Source organism: Papilio machaon, chromosome 3 (genome assembly GCF_912999745.1).
Source record: "Papilio machaon chromosome 3, ilPapMach1.1, whole genome shotgun sequence".
Classification (NCBI taxonomy): Eukaryota; Metazoa; Arthropoda; class Insecta; order Lepidoptera; family Papilionidae; genus Papilio; species Papilio machaon.
The window spans coordinates 1,886,824-1,901,109 of NC_059988.1; the positions used below are offsets into that span (position 1 = coordinate 1,886,824).

General features: G+C 33.6%; 2 protein-coding genes across 2 annotated transcripts; one reads left to right on the forward strand and one right to left on the reverse strand.

Moving 5' to 3' along the window:
* Window positions 1–431: 431 nt before the first annotated feature.
* On the forward strand, window positions 432–7,004 carry LOC106707580 (aspartate aminotransferase, cytoplasmic). The gene is made up of 9 exons (XM_045685868.1): window positions 432–674; window positions 1,278–1,385; window positions 3,328–3,401; window positions 4,000–4,108; window positions 4,188–4,405; window positions 4,486–4,636; window positions 5,313–5,478; window positions 5,993–6,064; window positions 6,137–7,004. Exons 1-9 carry the CDS (start codon window positions 563–565, stop codon window positions 6,354–6,356), a joined length of 1,230 nt encoding a protein of 409 aa, XP_045541824.1. The 5' UTR covers window positions 432–562; the 3' UTR covers window positions 6,357–7,004.
* Window positions 7,005–8,057: 1,053 nt separating this feature from the next.
* LOC106707799 (periodic tryptophan protein 1 homolog) lies at window positions 8,058–14,146 on the reverse strand. The gene is made up of 13 exons (XM_045686382.1): window positions 13,981–14,146; window positions 13,819–13,877; window positions 13,411–13,526; window positions 12,955–13,034; window positions 12,382–12,487; window positions 12,132–12,239; window positions 11,542–11,716; window positions 10,970–11,066; window positions 10,212–10,382; window positions 9,895–9,985; window positions 9,440–9,521; window positions 8,738–8,889; window positions 8,058–8,176 (listed from the first exon to the last, which is right to left on the reverse strand). The coding sequence occupies exons 1-13, from the start codon at window positions 14,062–14,064 to the stop codon at window positions 8,118–8,120; spliced, it is 1,380 nt and encodes a 459-aa protein (XP_045542338.1). The 5' UTR covers window positions 14,065–14,146; the 3' UTR covers window positions 8,058–8,117.
* Window positions 14,147–14,286: the final 140 nt, after the last annotated feature.

The window sequence follows — 14,286 nt, forward strand, 5'->3', positions numbered from 1 at the left end:
CTAAGTGGTGTAGCTCCCGTATTCTCATGAACGTTGCTGATTTAAATCAATATTGGTTTGATTTTAAATTTAATGATAGTAAACCTTGTATCGCGAAAGCTTATTTCTTTGCTATAAACAAGTTATTTGCATTTCACGAATTAACTACTGTCCTAGAGTAATATGGATTAAAATAAAATACGAATATCAAGAAAAAATGCAAACACTCCATTTTTCTATATAAGTTAGTTACGAAAAAACTTAGGATAAGAAAAATTTATCTTTGTATTATAATAATCATATAAAAAAGCATTAAAATTAATAAAAAATGATTAAAGTGCAGAAAGTGGGCCATTTGAGGACTATAAGGCTAAATTAAGTAATGTTGCCATATACAGTGAAAATTAAAGAACCATGATCGTTGCTCAACGCAAACCGCAAACGGCAAATCGCAAAATGAAAATGACATTGCTTGACGTTTGAAGGTCACGCGATAATTTTCAAACAAAATAAGTTTGCATGTCTGATAACTTTTTAGTTTAGTTGAAGCAGTATTACTGAGATAAAATAACTTGATACAAATATGGGTTCGCGTTTTGAAGGTGTCGAGCAGGGACCTCCAATCGAAGTCTTCCAGCTTAACAAACTTTTTATTGATGACACATTTAAAAATAAAGTCAACTTAACAATTGGGGGTAAGTTGTGGAAATGTATATTTTTTGTTAAAAATTTGTTTTAAATTTGTATTATCAAAGTTTCACATTTGTAGCGATTAAAATTACGAATAAACAATTTATTATGTAACCGGCCGGTATCTTTATGTTTGCTATTACTAATGTAAAAGATTATTTGAAATCTTAACATTTTGAAGAAAAATCTAAATCTTAATACTGTAACATTATGAAAACATTACCCAACATTACATTTGTGGTGCACTGCATAATTATAATGATGAAGGTCACACCTATAGCTAAATTATAATCAAGTAAAATTTTTAATAATGAACAAAATTCGTCTTCCTTTATTATTCTCAACATGTTTTGACAGTTATGATGATGAAAGTAATTATGACAATTGAACCAATTAGAGTAGTTTGTTAGCAACATATTATGACTATACTAACAAGTTGCAGCTGTCATATAAAATAAAATTAATGTATGTATGTGTGTACAGGACCAGGCCGCTAGACAGACATTCCTGTAAATACTACCACTGTTCTGATTGCTCACTATGGAATAATATTCATATTTAAGCATGCTTGTTAACTCTACATATTGATTTCTTTTGTTTCAATTTAGCATACAGGGATGAAAATGGTAAACCATGGGTGTTGCCAGTGGTGCGCAGAACAGAAAAGCAGATGGCAGAAGATGAATCCTTGCTGCATGAATATCTACCAGTACTTGGTAAGAATTTATATCTTACTTTGTCAATGTCAGCTTTATTCTGATGACTTTTATAGTTTCAAAGGAAATAAAATTCATCATCATCATTAGCTCACTATACATCCCTACCAAGGGGTTCGGAGGCAACCCAAGTTAGGGGTGACTCGGCCATAATCAACCATGCTGACCCAGTGTGGGTAGGTTGACTTCACACATATCTGAATATTACAGTGAATATTATTTACAGTATCCTATGTGTTCTTCCAGACTATGATCTACATCTATGTCAAATTTCATTGAAATCTGTTGAGTCATTCAGGGGATAACTTCAAACTAACATCCATCCATCCATCCATGCATCCATCTAAACATTCACATTTATATTATTAGTTAGATAATTTTTTTTCTTTTAAATCTATTAGGAAATATTTGGATTTTTAAAGTAAAATTACTATTTAACTAATAAACTAATAATAAAATAACAGAAATTTATGTTTGTTTATACAACAACTAGGTTTTACCCTCGACTCCGTCCGCGCGGAATAAAAAATAGAAAACGGGGTAAAAATCCTATGTCCATTTCCTGGTTCTAAGCTACCTGCCCACCAATTTTCAGTGAAATCGATTCAGCTGTTCTTGAGTTATAAATAGTGTAACTAACATGACTTTCTTTTATATATATAGATTATATATACAGATTTCTATTCTAATGTGTGCAATGTTTGTTAGGGAACTCTTAAGTTTGACAAAGTGATATATGATATAAATAGAAAAGTAAATAAAACATTAAACTGGACAGTAGCCAGCTATGCAGTTGTTTATGAGACACTATGCCAACTAGTTATTTTTACATTTCACTATGTCTATATTGGTATAGCTATATTAAGCACATAATTCTATTTCGAACGTGAATTTTCTATTTAACATGTTTAATGTAAAATTAAGGCCGGTTTCGGTTCCACTGACCATTGCCGCAGTATTGCATGCTATATATAGCTTGTCTGTGCTAAAGTTCAGTGTTATACAAAAATGCAAAGTGCATTAATAAATATTGCTTTGTACTACAACCTAATTTATACACTAATTAATTCACATATAGAATTATCAATCATCCAACAAAAATATCTTGTTTAAGATGAATGAATTCAACCGTTTTAAAATTGTTTTTATCTACAGAACACAACTCTGTAATAGCTTTTGTTTATGTCCAGTTAATAATAGAAAAATTAAATTCTATGTTTGACTAAATTGTAATTAAAAAAAACCTATTTTTTTTAATTTACTAGATAAGATTGAGACAATGATATTGCCTTTAATCGTAATAGATTGAAGGCAATTTCTTTATCTGACTGTTATCTAAAAATTACGTTAGTTCATTACACACCATTCAATCTCAAAGTGCATGTATTAGCTAACAATACCTCTTTATCTATCTTATCTATCTCATTTATCTCATTATTAAAGTGATAGGATATCGGAAAATTTTTAGTAGCCCCATAATGAATTCCTATCACCTTTTTATAATAGACTCCATGCTAATTGAAATAGAGTACATTTTACAATGTCGTTTAATTGTTGCGTGTCTTTACGGTTAATTAGGAAAGTTGGTAAATCAAAAACTACACGTCAATTTTATCTTTCTTTTACATAATACAAACTAAAGATGTCAAGGTTATAATTATTACGAAATCGATGGACTTCGTTTGAGAACTGTGGATCTTCTCTCACAAAAGCCATACAAATAATGCATTCCCCCATTAAATGTTCTATCACCTAATACAGGATCACTTGTCCGTCAAACATTTTTTTATTTTGGATTTCGATGAAAAAAATATGTGAAATAAATTCAGGATTGTACCCACTATTTAAGACACCTGTTTATTTAGCAAATTTTAATTCTTGATATGCTATCTTATAAAGTTCATATTAAGGGCGTTATAATAATTAAAATGTTGTTTGTTAGGCTTGGACCAGTTTACGTCTGCGTCAGTGTCAATGTTGCTTGGAGAAGATAACCCTGTGATTGCCGAAGGTCGTGTAAGTATTTTTTACGAATATCAACAACCAATTATAGTGCCGGGCTAGCATATTTTTAACTAAAATGCAATATCAGTTGTTTATGGTTTATTGACGTAAGATATGTCTTCCATTATAGTTGGATTAACTCATCCAATTATGTAATTGTTTACATCGTCTTGACGTAAACACGATGTGTAGTGAATCTTCTCTTGATACACTTTATATTAAGATACGAACGATAATCTAATGTGATGAAATAAAGCTGTTGAAACAACTTTGTGGTTGCAAATAAGCAATCAAGCCGATCATGAATTATTATTATTAATAATAATTCAATGTGTGCTAGAGTAAAGTACATAGTTTATCTGTAACCGATATTTTTGTTATCGATATCAAGATTTTTTTAATTCTATTATGTAGACATGATAGCGTTATTGCACGTGTTAGATAGAAGTCTCCTCTTTTAGCTATCATATATAAGGTTATATGAAATAATGTGTAATACCTGAACCGAAATGTTTGTAATGGAGACTGGCAGTCAAAGAATAAGTGTTGACGGCCAGACTAGTATAAACTTTATACCCATATGTATGAGTAAAAAAAATGTTTACGTTAGGCATTCGGTGTACAAACACTGTCTGGGACTGGTGGACTGCGCGTCGGAGCAGAGTTCCTTAACAAGCACCTCAAGTATACAACATTTTACTACTCCAATCCGACATGGGGTAAGTTAAATCCAAATCGGCCATACGATTTTTATTGATGGATAATCACATCAATTTTAAAAAATGCGAACGTTTGCAGAGAATCACCATCTCGTGTTCATGAACTCTGGTTTCACGCAACCGCGTTCGTACCGCTACTGGAACCCGGAGACTCGCGCCATTGACTTCGATGGTCTGATCGCGGATCTGAAGGGCGCACCCGAGAACTCTGTCATCATCCTGCACGCGTGCGCCCACAACCCCACCGGCATAGATCCCACACACGAGCAGTGGGAGAAAATCGCTGACGTTATGGAGGTCAGCGACACAAATAACATTGGAAGGAAGAATTTTAGCGAAGAAACGATAATCTATCTGATCGTTACAATTATTTACAGGAACGCAAGTTGTTCCCGTTCTTCGACAGTGCATACCAGGGTTTCGCCTCGGGAGATCTGGACCGCGACGCCTGGGCCGTGCGTTACTTCGTCAAGCGAGGCTTCGAGCTCGTCTGCGCTCAGTCCTATGCAAAGAACTTCGGACTTTACAGTAAGTAATAACATCTTTCATTCTGGTTATTTGAAATGCCTTTGACTCTGTTAAATACTAATTTTATTAGTATACTAGCTGACACCCGCGAGTCCGTCCGCGCGGACTTGTAGCCTATGTGTGGTTCCAGACTATTTTCTACATATGTGCTAAATTTCAGCGAGATCCATTTAGCCGATCTGGAGGTACCTTCTATTCTACATGCATCCATCCATCCATACATCTAAACTTTACCATTTTATACTAAACTAGCGACCCGCCCCGGCTTCGCACGGGTGCAATGCAAAATATACCTACTACTGTCGATATTATACATACAAACCTTCCTTAAGAATCACTCTATCTATTAAAAAAAACCGCGTCAAAATCCGTTGCGTAGTTTTAAAGATCTAAGCATACATACGGACATACAGCGAAAGCGACTTTGTTTTATACTATGTATTGATTATCTTATACCTTAAGATTATAAACCAAGGAGTATTTTTTATTAAAAAAATTATTTATAAATATAGCCAATGTCACCTGATGATAGGTGCAGCTTTCCAAAAGTGAAAGAATTTTTCAATTTAGTTCAGTAATTTCAAAGCCTATTCAATGCAAAGAAACAAACATTAAAATCTTTCCTATCTATAATATTGGTATAGATGATGTATGAATGTAAAGCGAATGTTTGCAGACGAACGTGTGGGCAATCTGGCCATAGTGATGTCGGACGCGAAGCACGTGGCGCCGTGCAAGTCGCAGCTGACGTGGATCGTGCGCGGGATGTACTCCAACCCGCCGGCGCACGGCGCCAGAGTCGTGGCCACCGCGCTCTCCAACAAGCATCTCTTCGATCAATGGCAAGTTTTACCTTTAATAGTCCCACAAGGATTTTTGACATTGACATTAGGTGCTTACAAGTTTTAAAGGTTGCCAGTGAGCAAAAATTTATTAACTTCTTCCGAAAGTAATCAATTTATGACCTGTTTTAGTAATTTCGCATTATATAACTTCATACATTAGCAAATTAGCCTAAACATCATGCGAATTTTTTGATGCAATTTCGAAATTATTAATATGGCAACATTAAACCGTGCAGCTGCCGCTCTGTCATTGGTCAAAATATGACGTTGTCAAGATGACATTGTTAGTTCGCATATTTTCTGACTGCCATAAGTTCCGCTCGGAATTTAAAAAACATAATTAGCCTATGTGTTCTTGCAGACTATGATCTATATCTATGCTAAATTCCATCGAGATCCGTTGAACCGTTCCGGAGATAACTTCAAACAAACATCCATCCATCTAAACATTCGCATTTATAATATTAGTAAGAACTGAATACGTTTTACTATGTTTATTCTCTGTTTACAGGAGAGATCACATCAAGGCAATGTCATCTAGAGTCATCGAGATGAGAGAAGCATTAAGATCAGAATTAGTCAAGTGAGTTTTTAATAGTATTTGTATTCTAGTTTAAGGATTCATCTCGACTACTACGCAATTTTTTTTTAATAGACTTGGCACTCCTGGCAACTGGGACCACATAGTGAACCAGATCGGTCTGTTCTCGTACACTGGTCTGACGCAGCGTCAGAGCGAGTACCTGATAGAGGAGTACCACATCTACTTGTTGCGTACGGGACGTATCAACGTGTGCGGCCTCAACCCCGGCAACGTGCAGTACGTGGCGCGAGCCATACACGACGCCGTCACCAAGTTCCCGGCACAACAGTAATGTATTTGTATGTCTGAGGCTTGCGGTGACCGATTTGTTTGTGTTGTCTGGAATTGTACACTGTTCGAGACGAAACAGCATCATTTCGAGACCAATTTGATGGTATTCGCATCTGTACCGATGTTACAACGTGTTTGTACCGATGTTACAACGTGTTTGTACCGATGTTACAACGTGTTTGTACCGATGTTGCAACGCATCTGTACCGATGTTACAACGTGTTTGTACCGATGTTACAACGTGTTTGTACCGATGTTACAACGTGTTTGTACCGATGTTACAACGTGTTTGTACCGATGTTACAACGTGTTTGTACCGATGTTACAACGTGTTTGTACCGATGTTACAACGCATCTGTACCGATGTTGCAATGCATCTGAATGTTTTCTATGTTACAAGATTGAGATTATTGGAATGTGATGTCGCATATTGATAGGTCAGTATTTTGGCTTATAAATTTGAAGACCTATAATTAATCGAATTTAATATTTGGGAAAAGTATTAGAAAAATATCTCTTTAAAATTTTTGGATGGCTTTTATTTTACAACATAACAAATCGGTCTCGTTCTTCATAATTGTTGTTTATTTATTAATATTTATAAAAACTCAGCGCTTTACATGTAAGTGAATACCTGGCAATAAGAACATTTATATTTATTGATAATTTTCTTATATTGCAACACCATGTTGTCAATGCAACACCAATTGAGATAAAAAGCAATATTAAAATTTTATAAATGTGTTGTTACGATTAAAATTTTAGCTATTTTACTGCATATTTTATGCACAAAATCACAAATTAGAATTAAAATTTTATTCAAAGAGTATTTATTAAAAAAAATCACTGCCGTTTTTCAAATTTTGACAGATATATTCTAATAGTTGGTCAATTGTTACTTATTGATGTAGAATATGTCTGAATGTCAGCCAGTATTACAAGCTTTTAGTTCATATCTAGAACAAAATAATGAACATATATAAAATAATATAGCATTTAGTGTTATTTTTAACATTCTTCAAAATATTTTGTATGTGATTTCAAATATATAATCTCATTTGTTATCAATTTTGTTTTTTTTTTATTTTTTTAAAAAAAATATTCACCCCCAAAAAGTTTCCTTTTTCGATCTAGATAATTGGTAATCCTTAAAAATGCAATTTTTCTAACCTCATAAATATATGATAAGAGAATTACAAATCAAGGTTTGTTGGGAAAATAACTGCCTTAAAAGAAAAATAGGTTTTTATTTAATCAATTTATTTATACGTGAAAATATTTCTTTTCAGCATTCCAAGTCCAAAATTATGAAGGCTGTATGTCAGGTAATAATCACTTGTGTGCCTTTAATGGTGATGGATGCTTTGGTGAAGGTCTAAATGATACCAAATAATGCTTATTTTTTCTAATTTTGTAAATAATCTTTTTTTTATATATAGAAATAGTTCCCAATACAAACAGTAACGTATACATATCATCCCTTACAATCTCTTTAATAAAGCAGACAGCAATAGATAAAATTTCAATTGCAACTATTTAAGTACCAGTGTATTAAGAATATGAGAGAAATAGGTTTAAATATTAAACAACAATTTGATATATTTATTGTCTTTTATTATGGATTTTTTTTAAGTTACATTAAGTAGTGTAATGAACAAATATTTTAGTATATAAAACTTTTTACATATTGTAATTTTATAATCAAAAATATAAATAAAAATTCACGTTATTATTCTTATAAACAATGTATGTAAAAATAATGTTAGGATTCCATGGCTTCAGTAGCAGTAGCTGGGATGCGAGCTCCGAAACGGTTCAAAACTATGAAAGAAACACAATTTACTGAACACTGTACCATTCCTTGTATCAAACCACTGCTAGATAAGATTTATAGTAATTATTTTATTGAATCAATAATAAGAAATGTGGAGTGCAATCAAAAGGGCGTGAATGTGGGTGTGGCCTGTATGGGTTGAAGGACTAATTCATGAATTTGGAGGCGGAGCCCTATTGAGAAATTGACTCAATTCTCATTAGGAGTCGTTTATTAATCAGGTTGTTTTTTTGCAAATTTTTGCCCCTCCCCCTTTCTCTGGTGATATGTGATGACATTTTAGGTAACCCGTTTCCTCCATACCAAAAATCACGTAATTTTTAGTATGTATAAACTAATATTAATTTTTTAAATAAAATAATAATTATATTTTTAATATTATTATTATTTTAGACCCCTTTTCCTTTTTGTGATCTTTTTGTTTATTTTTTTGCAAACCTTTTGAACCTCATATGATTAATGGACGATATCTTACACAAACACTTAGAAGCATTGAGATAATATGGGAAATATATAATGGTCTGGTTTAAGAAGGGCGTGGTCCTAACCTTGTTCGTTGGCGGTGAGATCCACGAGCTCGATGTGGCACTGCTTGTTGTCACCTCCGAGTGCCAGTGAGAGCGGGGCATCAGGACAGGCAGCTACACACAGACTCTGTCCAGATTTGTTGCTACGCATACTCACCTGAGTAGCTCCTTCACTGTAATCAGTATGTTAAGATCAATCTAATATATAAAATTCTCATGTCACAATGTTCGTTCCCGTACTCCTCCGAAACGGCTTGACCGATTCTCATGAAATTTTGTGAGCATATTCAGTAGGTCTGAGAAGCGGCCAACATCTATTTTTCATAACCCCCCCCCCCCATTTTTTAACTGCGCGCGGACGGAGTCGCGGGCGACAGCTAGTAATCTATAAATGGATATGCCTATAGCTTCGAAATGAAAGCTTTTGTTACATTCCAACTTAAAAATGTTACTTAATTCTATCTTTATTATTAGTTTGAATTTTTACAACCGCTATAAACTGTTACTGTCACCATCAAATTACCACCACAAAATGGCTTGGACTAACACAAATATAACACGCACCTTTCTAATGTCATAGATAAAATATTACAAAATTTGTATGGGAGTTTTTGGTGTATTTTAAGCCCGGTAGGGGCGCTGCACTAAATTTAATATGAAGTTCTCACTAATATTCGTGCTAAGCCTTTAGTTAATATATATTAAAAATATAATTTATAATACCTGGTGACGTCCCAAGTCTTGAGTGTACCATCAGTACTGACGGTGATCAAGAGTCCGGGCACTTGCTCGCTAAGTATGAGTCCTGCAAACAGATGCGTAAAATCATATTACATAACAAACGTATTTATGTAAATAATTAGCTTTTGTCCGCAACTCTGTCATAAAAAAAAAATACATTTTAAGTAGCCTATACGTTCTTCCAGACTATTCATAAATGCGAATTATATTATTATTATATTATAAATGCGAATGTTTAGATGGATGGATGTTTGTTTGAAGGTATCTTCGGAACGGCGCAACGGATCTTGATGAAATTTGGCACAAATGTAGAACATAGGCTACTTCTTAAGTTGCTTTTTTATTCCGCGCGGACGGAGTCGCGGACGACAGCTAGTATTAAATATATTAATTTATAATACAAACAGTATGAAAAAAAAAATTTTGTGCAACTTTACCGGTGACTTCTTTTTCATGTGCATCAATGGTCCAAAGAGGTAAGTCCTGTCTACAGTCCACATATGCCACTTTACCTACATTGTTACTCATCTGTTTTGAAAAAAGAAAAAAAAATTAACTAAAATAGAAATCCATTGGAAAAAAAATCGAATACGTATTGATTTATGTACGATTTCATTCCAAATTAAATCTGCAACAACTTCTGTCAGAGAACCTAATGTTTAAACTGTTATTAAAGTTAAAAAAAACATAATTATTTAATACAAAACCCAATTAATCTTTACATAAATAAAATAAATAATAAAATATGACTGACAGCGAAACAGAAGGGGTTATGCGTGTCCCAGACTACGCGCTCTATCTCCGGCTCGAGGGACCAGCCGCGGTGTGTGTCAGGAGTGCGACAGTCCAACACACGAGCTCGTCCGTCACACGCACCCACCAACAATGTCTGCGCCTCCAGAGGGTGGAAGCATAACGACTGCACCTATAGTACAATACAGACAACATTTCAACTATAACCTTACTATATATATCTAAAAGAAAGTCGTGTTAGTTACACTATTTATAAGTCAAGATCGGTCGAACTGATTTAGCTGAAAATTGATGGGGAGGGAGGTAGTTTAGAACTAGGAGACGGACATAGGAACTTTTTTATCTTGTGTGCATTTTTTTTATTCCGCGCGGACGGAGTCGAGGGTAAAAGTTAGTAGAAGAATATTAAAGAAATTAACAAAGCTTCAAAACTGTTAACACATTCAATGTGTTAATATATCTCTCGGATTTTCTCTGAAAAAAAAAAAAAAATATCTTAAAAGTGGTAGACGCCTTCCACCCTTTTCTTATAATTAAAGGATGGGAAGGGGAATCGGGTTTGGTGGAGGAGGAGACGCATAGGAAGAGGAAATATTCACTTTCTCTGTGTCCTGTCCTCCGTCAATTAAATGTAGATTTCTATGATGGACATAGGTCGCTACGCTATTTTGGGAAATTCACTTGGCCGCTTGATCGTTAGTCAACTTATACAGGTAATATAAAGAAGGCATCACTAGAAGCTAGTTAAATATTAATTACCTTATCAGAAAAGTAGTTGATCTTAGTGTGAGGTGTGCCTTGATCCAAGTCCCATAGTAGTACCGTTTTGTCGGCAGATCCACTCGCTAACACGTGTCTGTGCAATACAACACATAACACATATAGACATATTAAAGAAATAATCTATATTAAAATGCATTTATCCAATGTTCTTATGGTGAAAGAAATTAAAAGATATGTGTGAAGTTAACCCTCACTGGGTCAGCGTGTTAAACTATGGCCTAGTCACCTCTAACTTAGGGTAGCCTCTGAATCCCTTAGTATGGAAGCATAATGAGCTGATGATGATGATGAAACTACATTTATAATTACTTCAATGTATTATTCCTTGAATTATAATATAAATATTCTAAATTGAACCAAAATTAAACATTCTTCCATTGCTTTAGGTTTCGTAAAGAGTTTTAAAGACATAAGATGATTTCTAATTGCTAACAATCGTTGCTTCACTCAGAAAAAGTCTTAGTTTTATAACAAAGTTAATAAAGCACATATGTACTAATATATTCAGTTAATCCTTCAAAATTTAAGATAAAGTGGCTCTAACTCACGTGAAATTTTTATTCCATGATAGATCAAGCACAGCATCTTTGTGTCCTACACGTTTTATTTTTTTCTTCTTATTGGGTTTTTTGCCCAGTTTGAACGCTGGCTCGAGACAGTTCTCAATGTCTAAGTCCCACACTTGAATGACTGGATCCATGCCACCCAATGCACATAAGTTACCTGTGTAACAAAACTCAGATTCAGTAAGACTCTGTAAGATTCAGATAATTTTATTCCGAATTAGTTATTTTTTTAAAGTTGATTACAGACTGCTATTGAGTCGTTGGTAAGAAGAAAAGATATAAAAAAAATCTTTAATTGTAACCTGCCAAAGTCTTTCTTTAAAAGCTATCTTACTTCTTACTAATATTATAAATGCAAATGTATGGATGTATATTTGTTTGAAGATATCTCCGGAATGTCTCAACGGATCTTGACGAAATATGACAGACGTAAAACTTAATCTGGAAGAACACATAGGCTACATTACGTCTCTTTTAATTTCGCGTTGACGGAGTCGTAGGCGACAGTTAATGTTTTATACATATAAAATAACAGGCAAGTTATAAGTTATTATAATAAACATGTAACTTACCTGGTTGTGGATCTGTTGGGTCATGACTTAGCCACTCAATACAGAGAGGGAACCAGGGCAGTATTATGTCATGATGAACATAGAATGAGCCCTCTTCTTTATTGAAAACTAAAATAAAATATTTGTGATATAACTTTCTATATATTTAACACATTCAATGCTATTACAATTTTACGTTATAAAAGTGAATTTGCATTGTAAATCAGTGGTCAGTGTGTTAAGAAAGACAAACAAGTAGTGTTCAACTTACTGTGTACTTCCAAAATACTGGCATCACTTTCCACATGCCCTACAAGTAGAAGGTTGTCTGTTGGTTTGATTATGTCATCCTCTTCATCACTGTCTGGTCCTTCTGTCTGCGTAAAACCAATTAGTGAATGTTTTCATACATCTAATATATAAAATTCTCGTGTCACAGTTTTCGTTGCCATACTCCTCCGAAACGGCTTGACCGATTCTCATGAAATTTTGAGAGCATATTCAGTAGGTCTGAGAATCGGCCAACATCTATTTTTCATTTTTTTTTAACTGCGCGCGGACGGAGTCGCGGGCGACAGCTAGTTTACTATAAAACTGACAAATGTTAATTAGAATATAAAGCTATATCTAACTTTTTTAATAATGTTAGTGTTTATATTTTTAAGAATCTTAGTGGCTCAGTACATTGTATTAGTTTCTGTGCAGAACACATTTTTAGGTGTACCGGTGCGTACATGTACTAGGGGAGTGCACTTTGCAGCATGCAGTGACTTTGAGTCGTCAAAAACATTGAAACTTATACAGCATTTCTAGTTCAATCTCATAATATCAGATTATCACTTACTCTTATCTGAACATTCTCGCTGAGGTCTCCTAGGTTAGGCAATGTTGCCACAGTACCAATACCAATAGGGTTTACTGTTACTGAAAAATATAATAATCATTTTTAACATTAATAATTCACTAACCTACATATTTATTAGGCCATCCCTACAAAGGCTTTGTGGACCAAAGGTTGAAATAAGACTACTGTATAAACTAGTATATAGTTTGTATCGGGAAAACTAAAAGCAGAGTTATGAGACTTCAGAAAACTTTAATAGTAAAATGTAATTAGAGTATTTAGAATTCTATTTTTCATGGATATGTAAGTATTTATGTGGCTTTGTATGTATGTAAATTACTTTGTGCCCAGCGCCTAAATGAACTAATTTTGGCATATTAATTTATTCTTCTCCTGAGTTAGCTATTTTTGTTTTTTAACTAACAAATTGTTATCTTTATAATAATCGGTACTCACTACTATCTTCCTCGTCATATTGATCAAAATTGAATTCATCGTTAGGGTTTGCTGGAGGTTCTCTAGTTTCTGTTTCACCTTCTTCATCACTCTGATCATCACCTTGTTCTGTTATCCTATTTAATAGGTACATTTAAAGTTTAGCTACTATTATTAGATTTTGTGATTTTGATTGTTGGAAACACAATTTAGGTCTATTAAATTGTTTAAACTTTCGTGAGACTAAACTATATATAGATGGCTCACACTGAAGAATAGGCTCTAAACTAGTTGATGTCAATACCGGACAAATTATGTGACTGTGAGTCGCTCACATTTAGTTTCCATACATAATGTTAAATTCATTTTAATGATAGCAAAACTTATCAGACAGAAGCACAATTTGGTTAAAAATAGTAATATAAATACCTTAAATCATCGGCCGTTTGTTTGATTATTTTTTCCAATTCTTTTTCAGTTAATTCTATCTGGAAAAACAAGATTAAATTAGGAATATTCCTTACAAATAGAAATTAATGTATTTGTAATTATTAATATTATTGTAAATATTATTATTATGAATGAATATACCTTTTCAGGCACTGATTTGGCAACTCCTCTTTGCACAAAATGCATACATGATACTAAGCTAACAGTTGGTGTATTTTCTTCCATATTTTATTCATATATTAGCACGAGGCAAAATAAAAACGTGCTTTTGATTACTAGTATTTGACAATTTTGACAGTACTTTGTTTATTATATTTTTTGACTTTTCCAAATACCAAAGACCAAAGTCAATATCATCCCGACATTGTGAAAGATAACTAAAAGATTCTTTGTTTTTAAAAGATAAAAAAGATATACATTTTGGAGGATTAAAACAAGTAAATAAAT